A 14,188-nucleotide genomic window follows, 5' to 3' on the forward strand; every position below is an offset into this window, starting at 1 on the left:
AGTAAGGAAGGAAGGGAAGGATCTGAGGTCAGAGAGATAGATAGACAGGGACCAATAGTTTTTAGTAAGTAAATCCAGAGGGTTTTAAACAAGTGAGTGATGTGCCTGATTTATACTTTTGAAAGATGCACTACATTGAGAAGCAAAAATGAGGGCAGGGAAACTAGTTAGGAGGCCTTTGGCATAATTCAGGTGAGAGACGACAATAACTAGATTAGGGTTGTAATCGTAGAAATAGTGAGAAATGAAAGGATTTGGGATACATTTTGAAGAAAGCTCCCACAGGATTTACTGAGAGAGTGGTTTTAGGGTTTGAGGAGGGGAAAGAAATGAAGAAGGGCTCCAAGAATTTGGGCTTGAAAAATGGATGGGTAGTGATACAAAATATTTAGATGAAAGAAACTTGATTAGGGACAAACTTGGCAATGGATGCTGATCTCGATAATTCCTTTTGGGTCATGTCAAATTTGAGATTTTATAGGGCATTCAAATGCAAATGATGGAAAGGCAATGGGATATATGAGGATAGGGTTCAAAAAAAAAAGCTAATAATATAAACTTGGAAGTCATCAGTATATAAATATTATCTCAAGCCATTGGTTTAGATATTATTGCCAAAGGGAAAAGTATAGTTATAGGAAAAAAAAGGGATGAAAGTCTGAGCCTTGAGTACTCCATTCCTTTAGATGTAAAGAAAAGGAGACATATCTAGCAAAGATAACCTAAAGGGAGCAGCCAATAAAGTCAGAAAAATAAGATGGTTCAGCGAGGAGTGACATTAGCAAGATGGCAGAAAAGAGATACCCAAAACTTTCTTCCCATCAAGACACTGATTCAACAATATATAAACCAGCCCCTTTATGAAAAATCCAGAAACCAGTTGAGAGGCTCCTAAATCACATACAAGTGTGAAAACAGCCACACTGAAGCTGGTAGGAAACTCTGTGGTACACTCTCACCTCGTCACTCCCTCTGGCAGAGTGACACACGATTGAGAGGAAACTCCTAGCTCCCAGCTTCTCCTTGGGGACACACACAAAAAAAAATTGGAACATGTTCCCAAAAGTTGTGACTTTTGGGCGGGGGAGCTGTGTGAGGAACTGGCTTCCATCTTGCCTGTCTCTGAGCACGAATGAAACAACATACTCTAGATGCCTGTGGGCCACTGAGAACAAAAAAGCTGGGTGGCTTGTTGCTGCTGCAGAGGACCTGCCACACAACAGACAGAGGTCAATAGAGCTTGGCAGCCTCTCCCTTAGGGGAGAGGGAAGAGTAGAGCATGTGTCCCAAATCCTGGCTTTTCAGGGCACCAACCAAGGAAATGGCTACTGTCTTGCCTGTCTTGGAACCCTGATGAGACCTGGCATATTCTAGATGCCTTGCAAGCTGCTGAGAACAAAAAATAGATGGGTGGCATGATGACAGACACCAGAGGGAGTGAGAAACTATGAAATCCCGGAAAAATAACTGGCAAATCCCTCAAATTAGGAATCTACAAGCACAAGTCAAGAGGTCACATTCACAGAAAAGGTTTAAAAGGCTTCCAGTATCTGTAGCCAGGTTGACTATATCTTTTTTAATGATAACCATTCTAATACGTGTGAGGTGATATCTCATGGTGGTTTTGATTTGCACTTCTCTGATTAGTGATTTTGCGCATCTCTCCATGTACCTGTTGGTCACTTGTATGTCTTCTTTGGAAAATGTCTATTCATATCCTCTACCAACTTTTTAATCAGATCATTATTATTACTATTATTATTATTTTGCTTTTGAGTTGTAGGAGTTCTTTATATATTTTGTAAATTAACTCATTATAAGATATATGATTTACAAATATTTTCTCCAATTTCATAGGTTGCTTCTTCATATTATTGATTATTTCTTCTGCTGTGCAGGGCATTTTAGTTTGATATGGTCCCACTTATTTATTTATGCTTTTGTTGCTTGTGCTTTTGCTGTCATATCCAAAAATTAATTGCCAAGACCAATGGCAAACAGATTTTCTCCTATGCTTTCCTCTAAGAGTCTTACAGTTTTGGATCTTATGTTTGTCTTTAAATTCATTTTGAGCTGATTTTTATGTATAGTATAAGATAGGGGTTCAATTTCATTTGTGTATAGTATAAGATAAAGGTCCAATTTCATTCTTTTGCATGTGAATATCCAGTTTTCCCAACACAATTTATTGAAAAGGTTATCTTTCCTTTATTGAGGATTCTTGGCTCCTTTGTCAAATATTAGTTGGCCAATAGGCATGGGTTTATTTCTGAGTTCTTGATTCTGTTCCTTTAGTAAATGCACTTGTTTCTATGACAGTACCACACTGTTTTGATGACTATAGATTTGTAGTATAGTCTGAAATTAGGAAGTGTGATACCTCAGCTTTGTTCTTCTTTTTCAAGATTGCTTTGGCTATTCAAAGTCTTTTGTGGGTCCATACAAATTTTAGGTTTGTTTTTTCTATTTCTGCATAATATTTCATTGGAATTTTGATAAGGATTACACTGAATCTATAAATGGCTTTGGGTAGTATGGACGTTGTAACAATATGAATTATTCTGATCCATAAACATGAGATATCTTTCTATTTATTTGTGTCTTCTTCAATGTCATTCATCAAATCCTTAAAGTTTCACTGTCCAGATCTTTCACTTCCTTGGATAAATTTATTCTTAACTGTTGTATTGTTTTTGATGCTATTGTGAATGTGATTGTTTTCTTCATTTCTTTCTCAGATAGTTTGTTGTTAGTGTACAAAAACACAACCGATTTCTGTAGGTTGATTTTTGTATCCTGCAACTTTATTAAATTTGTTGATTAGTTCTAACAGTTTCTTAATGCAGCATTTAGGATTTCCTATATAAAAGATCCTATATATAACAAAATGAAAAAGAATAAAATACTTGGACTAAATCAAGCAGGTGAAAGATCTGTTCTCAGAAAATTGTAAATAATTTGTGAAAGAAATTTTAAAAGATCCAAATAAATAGGAAGGCATACCATATTCATGAATGGAAGACAATATTGTTAAAATGCCCAAATTACCCAAAGTGATCTACAGATTCAATGCAATCCCCATCAAAATTCCGATGGAATTTTTATAGAACTAGAAAAAAAATCCTAAAATTCATTTGACTACAAAGGACCCTATAGCAGTCTTGAGAAAGAACAAAGCTGAAGGCCTCATACTTCATCTTTCAAAACATACTACAAAGCTATAGTAATCAAAACAGTGTGGTACTAGCATAAAGACAAACATATAGACTAATCGAACAAAATAGAGAGTCCAGAAATAAACTCACAAGTATACAGCCAACTGATCTTCAACAAGACTGCCAAGAACACACAATAATGAAAAAACAGTCTCTTTAACAAATATGTTGGGAAAACTGAAAACCTATATGCAAAAGAATGAAATTGTGCCCTTATCTCATACCATACACAAAAATCAACTCAAAATGAATTAAAAATTTAAATTAAGACCTGAAACTAAAACTTCTAGATGAAACCATGGGAGAAAGCTTCTGGACATTGGTCTTGGCAATGATTTATTTCTTGGATATCACACCAAAAGCACAGACCAAAAAAAGAAAAAAACGGACAAGTAGGACTAAATCAAACTAAAGAACTTCTGCAGAGCAAAACAAAGAATTGGTAGAGTGAAAAGGCAACCTCTGAAATAGAAGAAAATATTTGCAAACTATACTTCCATAAGGGATTAATTTTCAAAATATATAATTAACTCATAATCGAATAGCAAAGTATCAAATAATCTAATTAAAAATGGCAAAATACTGAAATAGACATTTCTCAAAAAAAAAAAAAAAAGACATACAAATGGCCAACATGTATATGTTAAGATGCTCACATCACTAATCCTCAAGGAAATTAATATTAAAACCCACACCTGTAAAATGGTCATAAAAAAAACAACAAAAAACAAAATAACAAGTATTGGTGAAGATGCATAAAAATTGGAGCCTTGTACACTTGTTGGTGGGAATATAAAATGGTGCAGCTGCTATGAAAAACAATATGGCAGTTCCTCAAAAAATTAAAAATAGAAATAGTATATTGCCACCAATCTTACTTCTGGGTATTTATCCAAAAAATTGAAATAATGATGTTAGCACTCTCATGTTCACTGTTCTTTGCACCATTATTCACAATAGCCAAGATACAGAAACAACCTAAATGTCCATGTAGTTATATAATACATAATAGAATATTACTCATCCATGAAAAAGAAGAAAATCCTACCATATGCTACAACATAGATTAAAGTTAAAGACATGCTAAGCCTTTATAAGCCAGTCATAGCAGGAAAAATTCTATATTATGTCACTAATATGAGGTATCTAAAGTAGTCAAACTCATTAAAGCAGAAAGAAAAATGATGGTTGCCAGGGACTAATAGGAGGGGAAAAATGATTGTTTGTCATTTAATGATTATAAAGTTTCAGTCATAAAAAATGAAAAATTCTAGAGATCTGTTGTATACCATTGTGCTTATAGCTAATAATACTGTATACTTAAAAAAACTGTTGAGGGTATTATTTCATGTTATATGTTTTTCAATAATAATAATAATAATAAAAGTACCATTTAGAAGGCAAAGGAAGAATGTATTTTGAGAAGAGTATGGTCAGCCACATCAAATGATACTCAAAGGTCAAATAAGATGATAGACAATTAACCATCACCTTTGGCAAAATGATTGACAACCTTGATAAAAGTTTTAGTGCAGTGGTGGGGAAATAATGTAATTAGCATGGCTAGAAAGAGAAAGGGAACTAACCTGAAGTCAGAGGAGATATTTTTACAAATACCAGAGAAATAGTGCAATGGATAGAGACACAGGTGTGCAGTCAAAGTGGACCTTTTTTTTTTTTTTTTTAAAGAGGAGTAATATTAACGTATGTTCATGTACTAGTTAAAATGATCTAGTAAAGGTAGAGAAAAATAATGACACAGGGGAGAGAAAGGATAAATTTGAGAGTCAATTTTGAGGAGATTTGAATGAATGGTTTCCAGGCCACAAGTGGAGAAGCTGACCTTTGGTATGAGCAGGTCCATGTCTTCCTTTTACCTGAAGAAAATTCGGAATATGCAGAAATAGATGCAAGTGGGTTGGTAAATTAATGGTGAGAAACAGGAAGTTCCTGTTTGTTTGCATCTATATTTTTTTTCTATAAGAGGTGATGTGGGAAAAGATGTTGATTTGAGGAACAAGAAGAGGTATGAAATTATCAACTCAGAGAACAGGAAAATAAACTTACTAGGGATGTGCAGTAAGATTAATAGTCAGAAATTTCTAATGATTCAAAGGAATCCAGGCTGTGTAATTTTTCTCTATCAAAGTTTAGTCATTGGCGTTTTCTGGGACTGGAATAGGTAAACTGAGTTTAAACTGAATGTTCAGGTAAGCAGGACAGGAAAGAGGGAGACAGGAGAATTAAGGACATTTTCAAGAGTGGGACTCTAATACTGGACCCAAGGAATTTGAGCTGATATAAAGAGAAAAGAAGATATGAGGGAGTGATAAAGACTGGACAAAACTCTATAGTGCTGCAGCCTTCCCTTCCAGCAATTTTTAAGGCTGGATCTTTACGACCCCCCACCACCCTTTTTTTCTGAGCAAAGCCCAGGGCAGGTCATGGCAGAAATGTGTTTAGGGAGAACTCTATGCTAAGGTAGCCATGGTCCTTGGTCTGCCCTCTCCTCTTCCTCCTCCTCCTCCACCATGTGGCAACAGGGGAGTATGATGTGGGACCTGCATTGAAGTAAGTTCCCATTTGTCCATCAGGACTCCTTAAAGTGCATCTACTTCTTCACCACCCAACAAAGCAGAGTGGGGCTCCATGAAAGCCTAGCAAGCAACTAAGATCGCCATTCAGCATAGTCCATTTTCTTTCCTAAAATAAAAATTCTCCAAGTGAATGAAGGAACACAACCATCGCTTATAATATTGACTAAGGACAAACATGGTCGCTTCATAAAAATTAACTGACAGGAAGAATTCTTCTATGTAAAACGTAATATTAACTGGCATTTAATAAAGAATGGTATAAGAGCTATCCACTCCCAGGATCTGTAATAAAATATAGGAACATAAAAGCACATCTAATGAATCGATGGGCCATCTGTTTCAGTACCTGATCTCCAGAGGTGACTAATCCTGGCTGCTTCTCAAGAATGTTTAACTATCTCCTCCTACCCTTCTCCCTGACCCATCTTCCTCTCTTAATAGAGCATAATAAAAGCATATGATGCTGTAGAAAGCATCTGGTGATAGAATCCTATCTGAACTATGGTAAATTTCTCTCTCACTTCCCCCTGCTTTCTGAAATATATGATTTAGATACTTTTCTGGTTCCCAGTCTTCTGAGATTGATCTTAATCCTAGTCAGACAAGGAGAGGTAAGAGAATATATAAGCTTCTCATATCCCATAATTTGAGTTCTAGAAGTTTCAAAAACTAATGCTTCAGAGCTCTGCTTATAATTTGTAAATTTTATTGGCATTTTCTGTGCAAACCTCAAAACAAAGTAAATATGAAAAAGCTAAACCATACCATCATATAATTATATTTTTCTAATTTTTTGTTCACTATTAAAAATTTTATAAAATAATTAAAAAAAAAAACTAATGCTTGTGGGTAAGACGCAGTCTCATTGGTAGTAAAAGGTAAAAATTCCAGATCAACAGAGCTGATCCCTTTAACGAATAATAATTAAAATGTGTGCATACCCATGCATGTGTGTGACACAACCTTTTCTGGAAGACTGAAAGCAATTACTCTACTAATATACTTTAAAACAATAGAGCTATTAGAGATTACTTTAGATATGTCATATTATTTGGCTCTATTTGCAATGTCCCAGGCTGCTCACTGGGAACAATATAGACCCCAGCTGTATTCCTACTCTGGACCTGTCAGGAGGAATAATTAATTAGGTAGCACCCATCAGACATCTACTTATAAGAAAAATCAAGAAGCTTCTTAGAAAGAAGTTATCTTAAGAGAAGGTTGATGCACATTTTGCATGTGTGCACACACATGCACACGTGCACACACACGAGTACACAAACACAGTGAGCGAACATTGAGAATGATGCAGAGTACAGAATGAAAACTATCCTACATATTGTCCTCTGCCTGGCCCTCATAAACTCATACTTGAGTCTTAGGGCAAGGGGCCAAAACAACAAAAGAATCAATAAAAATTCAAAGAGTTCTTTTGTTGACATCCATACCAGGAAAAAGATTGCAAGGTTCTGGCAGTGTTGGCACTCACTCAACAGTGATGGCAGACGGGGTCAACAGTAGTAGAACCTGGCATCAGCAGCGTCCACTATGCTGGACCCAGCCCTGGGAACTTTCGACCACAGAGGAGTCCAGGGCCCTTGTGAAATATTAACATTCCCAATGTTGGGCCTCTACAGACATAGCACAGGCCCTAGGGAGACAGGCAGCAGTAGTAGAGTTTGGGGTATAAAACTATGAAAGGACAGTTCGTCTATGTGTGAAAGCAGCGAAAGTGAGAGCACCCCACAACTTCCCCAAAACACGAAAGAAGGAAAATGGCAGATATGTGGTAGCCCCAATGATTGTCTTATAAAACACTAAAGAATTTATCCATAGATTTCTAGAACTATTTAGAAATCCATTAAGGAGGTACTTGGGAGGGGTCAAAACTGACAACATAACTCTGATTTTACCTTTAAGCTGGCAGAATTTAGAGAAGCTAGCTTTTGTATTCCTATATCGTTATTTGCTAGTCTTCCTTCACGAATATTCTCTATTGTTATTGCTGATGCATGGTGCTCAACAGTCTTATTCCTCCTCTTTGCAATTTACTCTATTTTGATTGGGTGGGGTTAGAATTAAAGAAGAGAAAATAAACTCTAAGTAGGAATATGAGAAATTTTCCTATGAGTAAAGTGCGTGAGCCTTAACATATAAACATTTTGGCAACTTAAAAGGCTTTTTTTTTTTTTTTAATTTTAACAATTTATAATACCGATTATGCCAAACAACTAAATTCAAAAAAGTGAGTTATAACCACATTTATGCATGTTTCTATTCCATGTATGCCATGCTTCAAATAAATGAGGCATGGTTTACAAATACAAAAAAGATTCATCATTTCCTTTCTATTGAAAATCAATTTGCTGCTTACCTCGGTTTCAATGGCCTTCTGATGCTGCTTGTTACTAACTTCGGCATTCACGATGCCGCTATTACTCAAGAGCAATACTGAGAAGTTCTAGCTTATAGATAAGTTAAATGAATCTGGAACCTATAAATACAACCAAAGTAGCTGGACCTGTTAATGCAACAAAGAATGAAACCAAATGAACAAAGAACCAATACAGGGATGTTTTCTAAATTGTCATTAGTGACCACTAGCATCACCAGATGGGCTGATTTTAAGTGCTGTTGATGGCTGATATCAACAAGCAGCAGGATTTTAAGGAAATGAAGGGAAAGGTTTATTACATCTATCACAAGGCCTAATTTGAACACTTAAGTAGCAATTAAATCACATTTATTGTTCAAGGTGCATGATGAACTGTAATGTCAGTTATCAGAAATGTTCCCAAACTGGCCCATTAGCCTTGAGTAAATAGGAGGTGCTGGCTCTAAGCCTGATTGTAAATTTGAACATTCATAGATAGACTGCATGGACAAATACAAAGAGCTTAGGCAAAGATGCATATTTAAATTTGGCTCTGCCACTTACATAAAGGATCTCTTAAGAGATACTCTAAAGCGGTATTTCTCAAATTTTTAATGTGTATATAAATCACCTGATCATCTTGTTAAAATACAAATCATGATTAAATCAATCTGAGGGGTGGGGTCTAAGATGCTGCGTTTCTACCAAATTCCTATGCACATTGATATTGCTGGTATCCGAGCCAATTTTGGAAAGACCTTAGATGATTATTGATAGAACATGTGAAAAACACATGTGTACATGAGGAAACACTTTGTGAACTATAAAATGGCTTAAGTATTACTTTATATTGATGAATAATAGTCGGTGACTCCGTTCAACTCATCAAGAAAATGTCCTAGTAGAATAAATTATGTTCTAGGTGTTCTTCAATTTTTCTTCTTTAGCAAAATCAAAACAAAATGAGAATTAGAAAGGCAACACAAAATAGGTGTTCATCCTGAACAATTTTGCTGGTTTTTGGTTAATCCGAAAGATTAACTTTCATATCACTATCCTAACTATAAAGATATAATTAAAAAGCCTGCTTTTAAAAAGAAATTTGTAATCAGACCCCGTCCGAGATTCATTCTTTAGATTATCTCATCCCAATCAAAATAGAAACAGTAAATTACAAGGAAAAGGAAGAAGACAGTTGGCTCCAGGACCACTGGCAACAACAAGGAGAGAATGCCATGATGGAAGAAATTAAAAACTAATCAAAGCAGACACAAGAACACAGAAATCAGAGCTGAATGAACACCTCGTTTCCTGAAGTAAAACTTTTTTTTCCATTGGCGTTGACATTTTCCATAAGAAATGAACAAAATTGACAGATAGAGTTATTGATTTCTGAAGCATTTCTGTGTTCCTTATCTAAAGTATAAGCAACAATTCCTAATCAAGTGTTGGTTCACAAATTGGCCATGGTACTCAAGGGCAAGGAGAGATCAAAGAAAGAGGCAGGCCACTCTAGATTGGTAGGTGGCAGGTTTAATAAGCAGGGGAATTTAAGTAGGAGCTTTGTCTTGGGCGACCACAAGATGAGATCTCTGCAGTAACCTGCCAGATTCTTAAAAGTTTGTAGAGAGGCCTTAACTGGATTCAGTCACATATACCTTCCAGATGGCTTCAACAACACATTGCTCTCTCAAGGCAACGTCCTTGAAAAAGACTGTGGCTGTGGAGACATGAGCAGAACATACATCCCAAGAATGGGGAGCAGGTAAGAAGTCTCTAATTGCCTGGGCCCAGCTCAAGGGTCAACTGGTGGTCACATTCTCTCAGTGAACTCCTCCAACATCACGAAAACATACACTTTCTCTGAGGTTCCAGTTCCACAAGATTTTGTCCAATCTTTCATTATCACATGGTCATTTGTAAAGAAGACTTTCAATACATATTGGAAAATGCTTAGCAGATCCCTCCCATAAAACAGAAACCTTTCCTAATCATTTAGGTTTTGGACAAAATGACTCCCTGTCATAGACCCAGATCACCAAAATGTCATCCAGATTAAGCAACAGCTTGCTCGTTCCATGATGGATCTCTTTACAATGGTTCTGGAGCCACTGTGATTCCAGAATTAAAAACTCTGCTTCAAAGATGCCAGAAATTCATCAGACTCACCAGAATTTCACCTGAATTTTATTCTATCTTCCTGCTTCCATCCTGTTTATCCTCTCACCTGCTTACCTGAGAGGAAGCATCATTCATAATCCAAAATGCCAGAGTATTGTTAAACAAATATGTATGAATGAAAACTTAGTTTGGTGTTACCAGAGAGAGGAAGACATGATAAATGAGACTAAAATCTGAGTGTCATTGTATTCTGATAACACCATTCCTTTGAAAGATAAATTGAAAGTAAAACTACAAATACTAATTATTAACTTAATTCTTTAGGCCAGTCAATACCAAATCATGAGGCCATTTAAATGCAAAACAGCCACTGAGAAATTTGGTTCTGAATGCATTCAAGATATAGGCACTGAAAAATGTTTAGAGATGCCAGAAGTGCACTCGTGGTGGGGAGTATCACACACCTGCAGATTGTTCTTTGCACTTGCCCTGGGTAATTTGGTTTAGCCGACCCAAGTGGGTGGCCTCATAATTAGGCATCTCTTCACTCTCCAATTGTGTCACCTAAGAAAACCTGATGCTTTGAGGATGACCTAGCAGCAGTTCTCTTCCACAGGAACACTTGTGCGGTACATCAGGAGTGGTTTTAAATGGTGGAGATAATTACTTAATTCAAGCTGTAGCAACTGGCCAAGTAAACATGTAGCAGCCAGGAAGCTATTAGCATGATTTTAAGGCAATTATTCCATTAGTGTTTAATAGTCTCCAATTAGTCTTCTCTGACTATGGAAGTTTGAATGTCTTTTTTCCTCCCCAAATTCTCACAGTTGAGTAATACAGAAAGGTACCAAAACCCATTTTAAACCTAGATTTATATGTATGGATCCACCAAATCTATGTTACAGAATCATGGGGGAATTCAGGGTGTAGATTTGGAAAAATGTTTGGTTTTTTTTTTCCTTAGAAGTATTGGGAGTGAGAACGAGAGGCTTTTCAGGGGACCCACCTGGAGTATAATATGAAGAGGGGTTGGGAAAGCAGTGGAAATTCCCACTGCACCCAATGCTGTCATCTTTATGTCTCTAAGACAACCAGAATGTCAAAGTCTCTGAGCTCAGGCTTTCAATTTGTTCAATGGGGAGAAAAAGGAACATTACCCTGTTCCTGCTAAAGCATATTTCCTTGTTCCTTCAATCTGGCTAGTACTTGTTGCTGCTGAATTATCCAGAAATAAACACCAAAGCATTTTCCCCCCAACTCCAAATTTAGGAGATATTCCCTAAGGACCACTTTAGGAGGTCAGATGCCTGAACTGAGAGTAGGTCATTTGCCTTCATGGAACTGCAATTTTTCCATTTGTGAAATGGAGTTAATATTGTACCAGCAATCACTGCTTCACAAGGTATAGGGAAGAATTATGTGAGCTGGAGTACATAATAGGGCTTTGCAAAGTGAACCATTACAGAAAGAGATTCAGACCATCCTTCAGAATTAGCAATGTCACTTTAGGCTTTTAACCTCCCTGGCTCCCTAGAGAGTCACGTATCAGAAGGCTGGCATCAGAGTCCTTGCCCTTCTTATCTTCTATATGTGTACAGAAATCCTCAGGTGAGACCATATGAAAATAACCTTAAAAACCGAAGAAAAAGGAAGAAAGAAGATAGGAACACCTGTGGAAGTGAGTGGAATTTTGCCAACAAAGTTCTGTACTTTCTACTGTCTCCTTCAAAAGAGCAATCCCCAGGCTCACCCACGTAGCAGGGTAAGTGTAGCATGGAGAAGTTGGATTGTTCTTTTCTTTGGAGACAACTGGGCTCTTGGGAAGCTACCTCTTGAAGATGGGCAAAAAGAGACAAAGGTTTCGCTTCTGGAGTTGGCACTCAGAGGTAGCATGTGCCTATCATCTTGCGAACATCCACTTGACTAACGACCATTGATTTGTTACTGATCAATTCCAACGCTGTTGGTTAGAGCCTCTTGGAATTTTCAAGAAACACCTTCTTTTGCTGCTTCTGCTGCTTCTTTTTAATTATTCTTTGTATTTAAATTATCTTTTCCCTCAGTGTTTGAGAGGGGGCGCTGGATGGGGCAAAGCAAAAGGAGGTAGACCAGAAGGTTGAACTTGGTAACTGGGCTCAGCTAGGAGCAGAGGTGGACTACCTGTCGGTAATTTGCCCTCTAGCCGGCTCTGGAAGGATAACACGTCTGCTCCCTCGGCCCAAGTAAAAAGTCTAATTGGTAACGACGTGTGGCCGTATCCTCGCCTGTCACCGTGGTACACTGTCCTACAACGTCCTCCCTCCTGCACACCTGAGCTAGGAGCTGCTGGGGCGCGCACCCGCCCCAGAAACCTGCCGAGTCCTCTGGTCCAAGTCGCGTGTGCCTTGCTGAAGCTTCGGGATGCCTCCTGTCGCTTACTCGGCTTGCCCAGGCTTCCTTTTAGGCTATCTGGACAACGGCGCAATCACCTTTTCCCTGTGGTCTGCCTGTTAATCCCACCCCTCTGCCGCTGGTCAGGCAGGCTACCCTGCCGGGCTTCTGTCCTGAGCAACGAACGCATGGTCCGCAAGGGTTCGCTCTCCTGACCCGGGCGCTATTCGTTGCTAACAGCACTTAGACTGAAATCCAGACACTGGCCACCCGGCCTGGCCCTCTAGGTCCACGCAGACTCCGAAACGGCGCCCTCCGCCCCTCGCCCCCAGTCAAGGGCAGCGATCATGCCGTTGCCCGTCCCTCAACTTTCATCACTCTTGGGGAAGCTCTTTGTCTCTTTAAGGAGACCGGGGGCAAATATTAATGACTGGAGTAGGTTCTAACTGTTATCTCTACCGAACCCGCTGGATTCCGTGACAGGGATAGAATCGGAGGTCCAGGAGCTGGAATCAAGCCCCTAGGACACCAGCTTGCGCTCACCGCGCACCGTCACCCTACAGAACCAGAACTCCCCACCCCCCAAGTCTGCGGAGAAAACCGAGGGAGGGGGCACCAGGCGCCATCCTAGAGCCAAGCCTTTCCCCTGCCCCAGCCCTCTCACACAGCCTGCTTCAAAAGCCGGGTCGAAAGCAGTCACCTTGACTCCCCGTGCCACGGTCCCCAGAGGTTTGGAAAAGGCCAGGAGGCCGGAGGCACCCAGGCACGCGCTCGCCTGGCCCGAGACCCACCCCTGGAGACGAGTTTCCCTCCCGCGGGCATCGTGGCAAGTTACCACTTAGTGGCATATAAAGCAGGGCGGGGCAGGTGAAGCCGGCACCGAGCGCAGGGTCCACCGCCTCTGTGCGCCTACCTGGGATGGCTAAATTGGTGAGAGGGATGCTGTGGATGCTCTCCGGTAGAGTTGCCATCCAGTCAGCGAATTTCAGCTCGTTCTTCCCCTGAGACGAGGCCATCGTGCCGGTCGGCGTGCCGCGCGCTGGTCCCCGCACTCCTCGGGCAGGCTGGCAGGCTGCTGCCGCTAATCCAATGTTTGCTCCAGCCCCGCTAGAGTTTACACTCCGCTCTGCGCCACACCCACAGGATGGCGCAGACACACGCTAATTTTAATAATTATTCAAAACACCCCATGCTCCCTTAGTACCTTCGCCAGACTCCGCTGGAGCTTTTGTTCCTGACGTCCGCGCTCAGCTTTCTCCTCTCTCCACTCCCTCCCCTCATCCCTCCTCCCTTCTTATCCGTCCTATGCGTCTCTGCCTTTTCTCGCCATTCTGCAGCTCTCCTTGGCTTATTCTTTTTTTTTTCTCTTTTAAACTTGGTTCACCCAGCTGCCTTGTCCATGGTCTTGCTCGGCCCTTTGAGGTGACTACCTGACCCTGTTTGTATAAAAGACAGTGTTGTGGTTGAGCCTAAAATCTTAGTAGACTTTGGGATGCTAAAACCTCCTGGAG

At 39.4% G+C, this 14,188-nt stretch overlaps 1 protein-coding gene across 1 annotated transcript in view; it reads right to left on the reverse strand.

Annotated features, from left to right (window-relative positions):
• The window catches only part of PLCXD3 (phosphatidylinositol specific phospholipase C X domain containing 3), a 141,659-nt gene extending 127,966 nt beyond the window's left edge, over positions 1 to 13,693 (reverse strand). Inside the window, exon 1 of the mRNA XM_006919513.1 lies at positions 13,591 to 13,693. Coding sequence (XP_006919575.1) covers positions 13,591 to 13,693 — 103 coding nt within the window. The remainder of the gene's footprint in view (positions 1 to 13,590) is intronic.
• Positions 13,694 to 14,188: the final 495 nt, after the last annotated feature.

Source organism: Pteropus alecto, unplaced genomic scaffold (genome assembly GCF_000325575.1).
Source record: "Pteropus alecto unplaced genomic scaffold, ASM32557v1 scaffold338, whole genome shotgun sequence".
Classification (NCBI taxonomy): domain Eukaryota; kingdom Metazoa; phylum Chordata; class Mammalia; order Chiroptera; family Pteropodidae; genus Pteropus; species Pteropus alecto.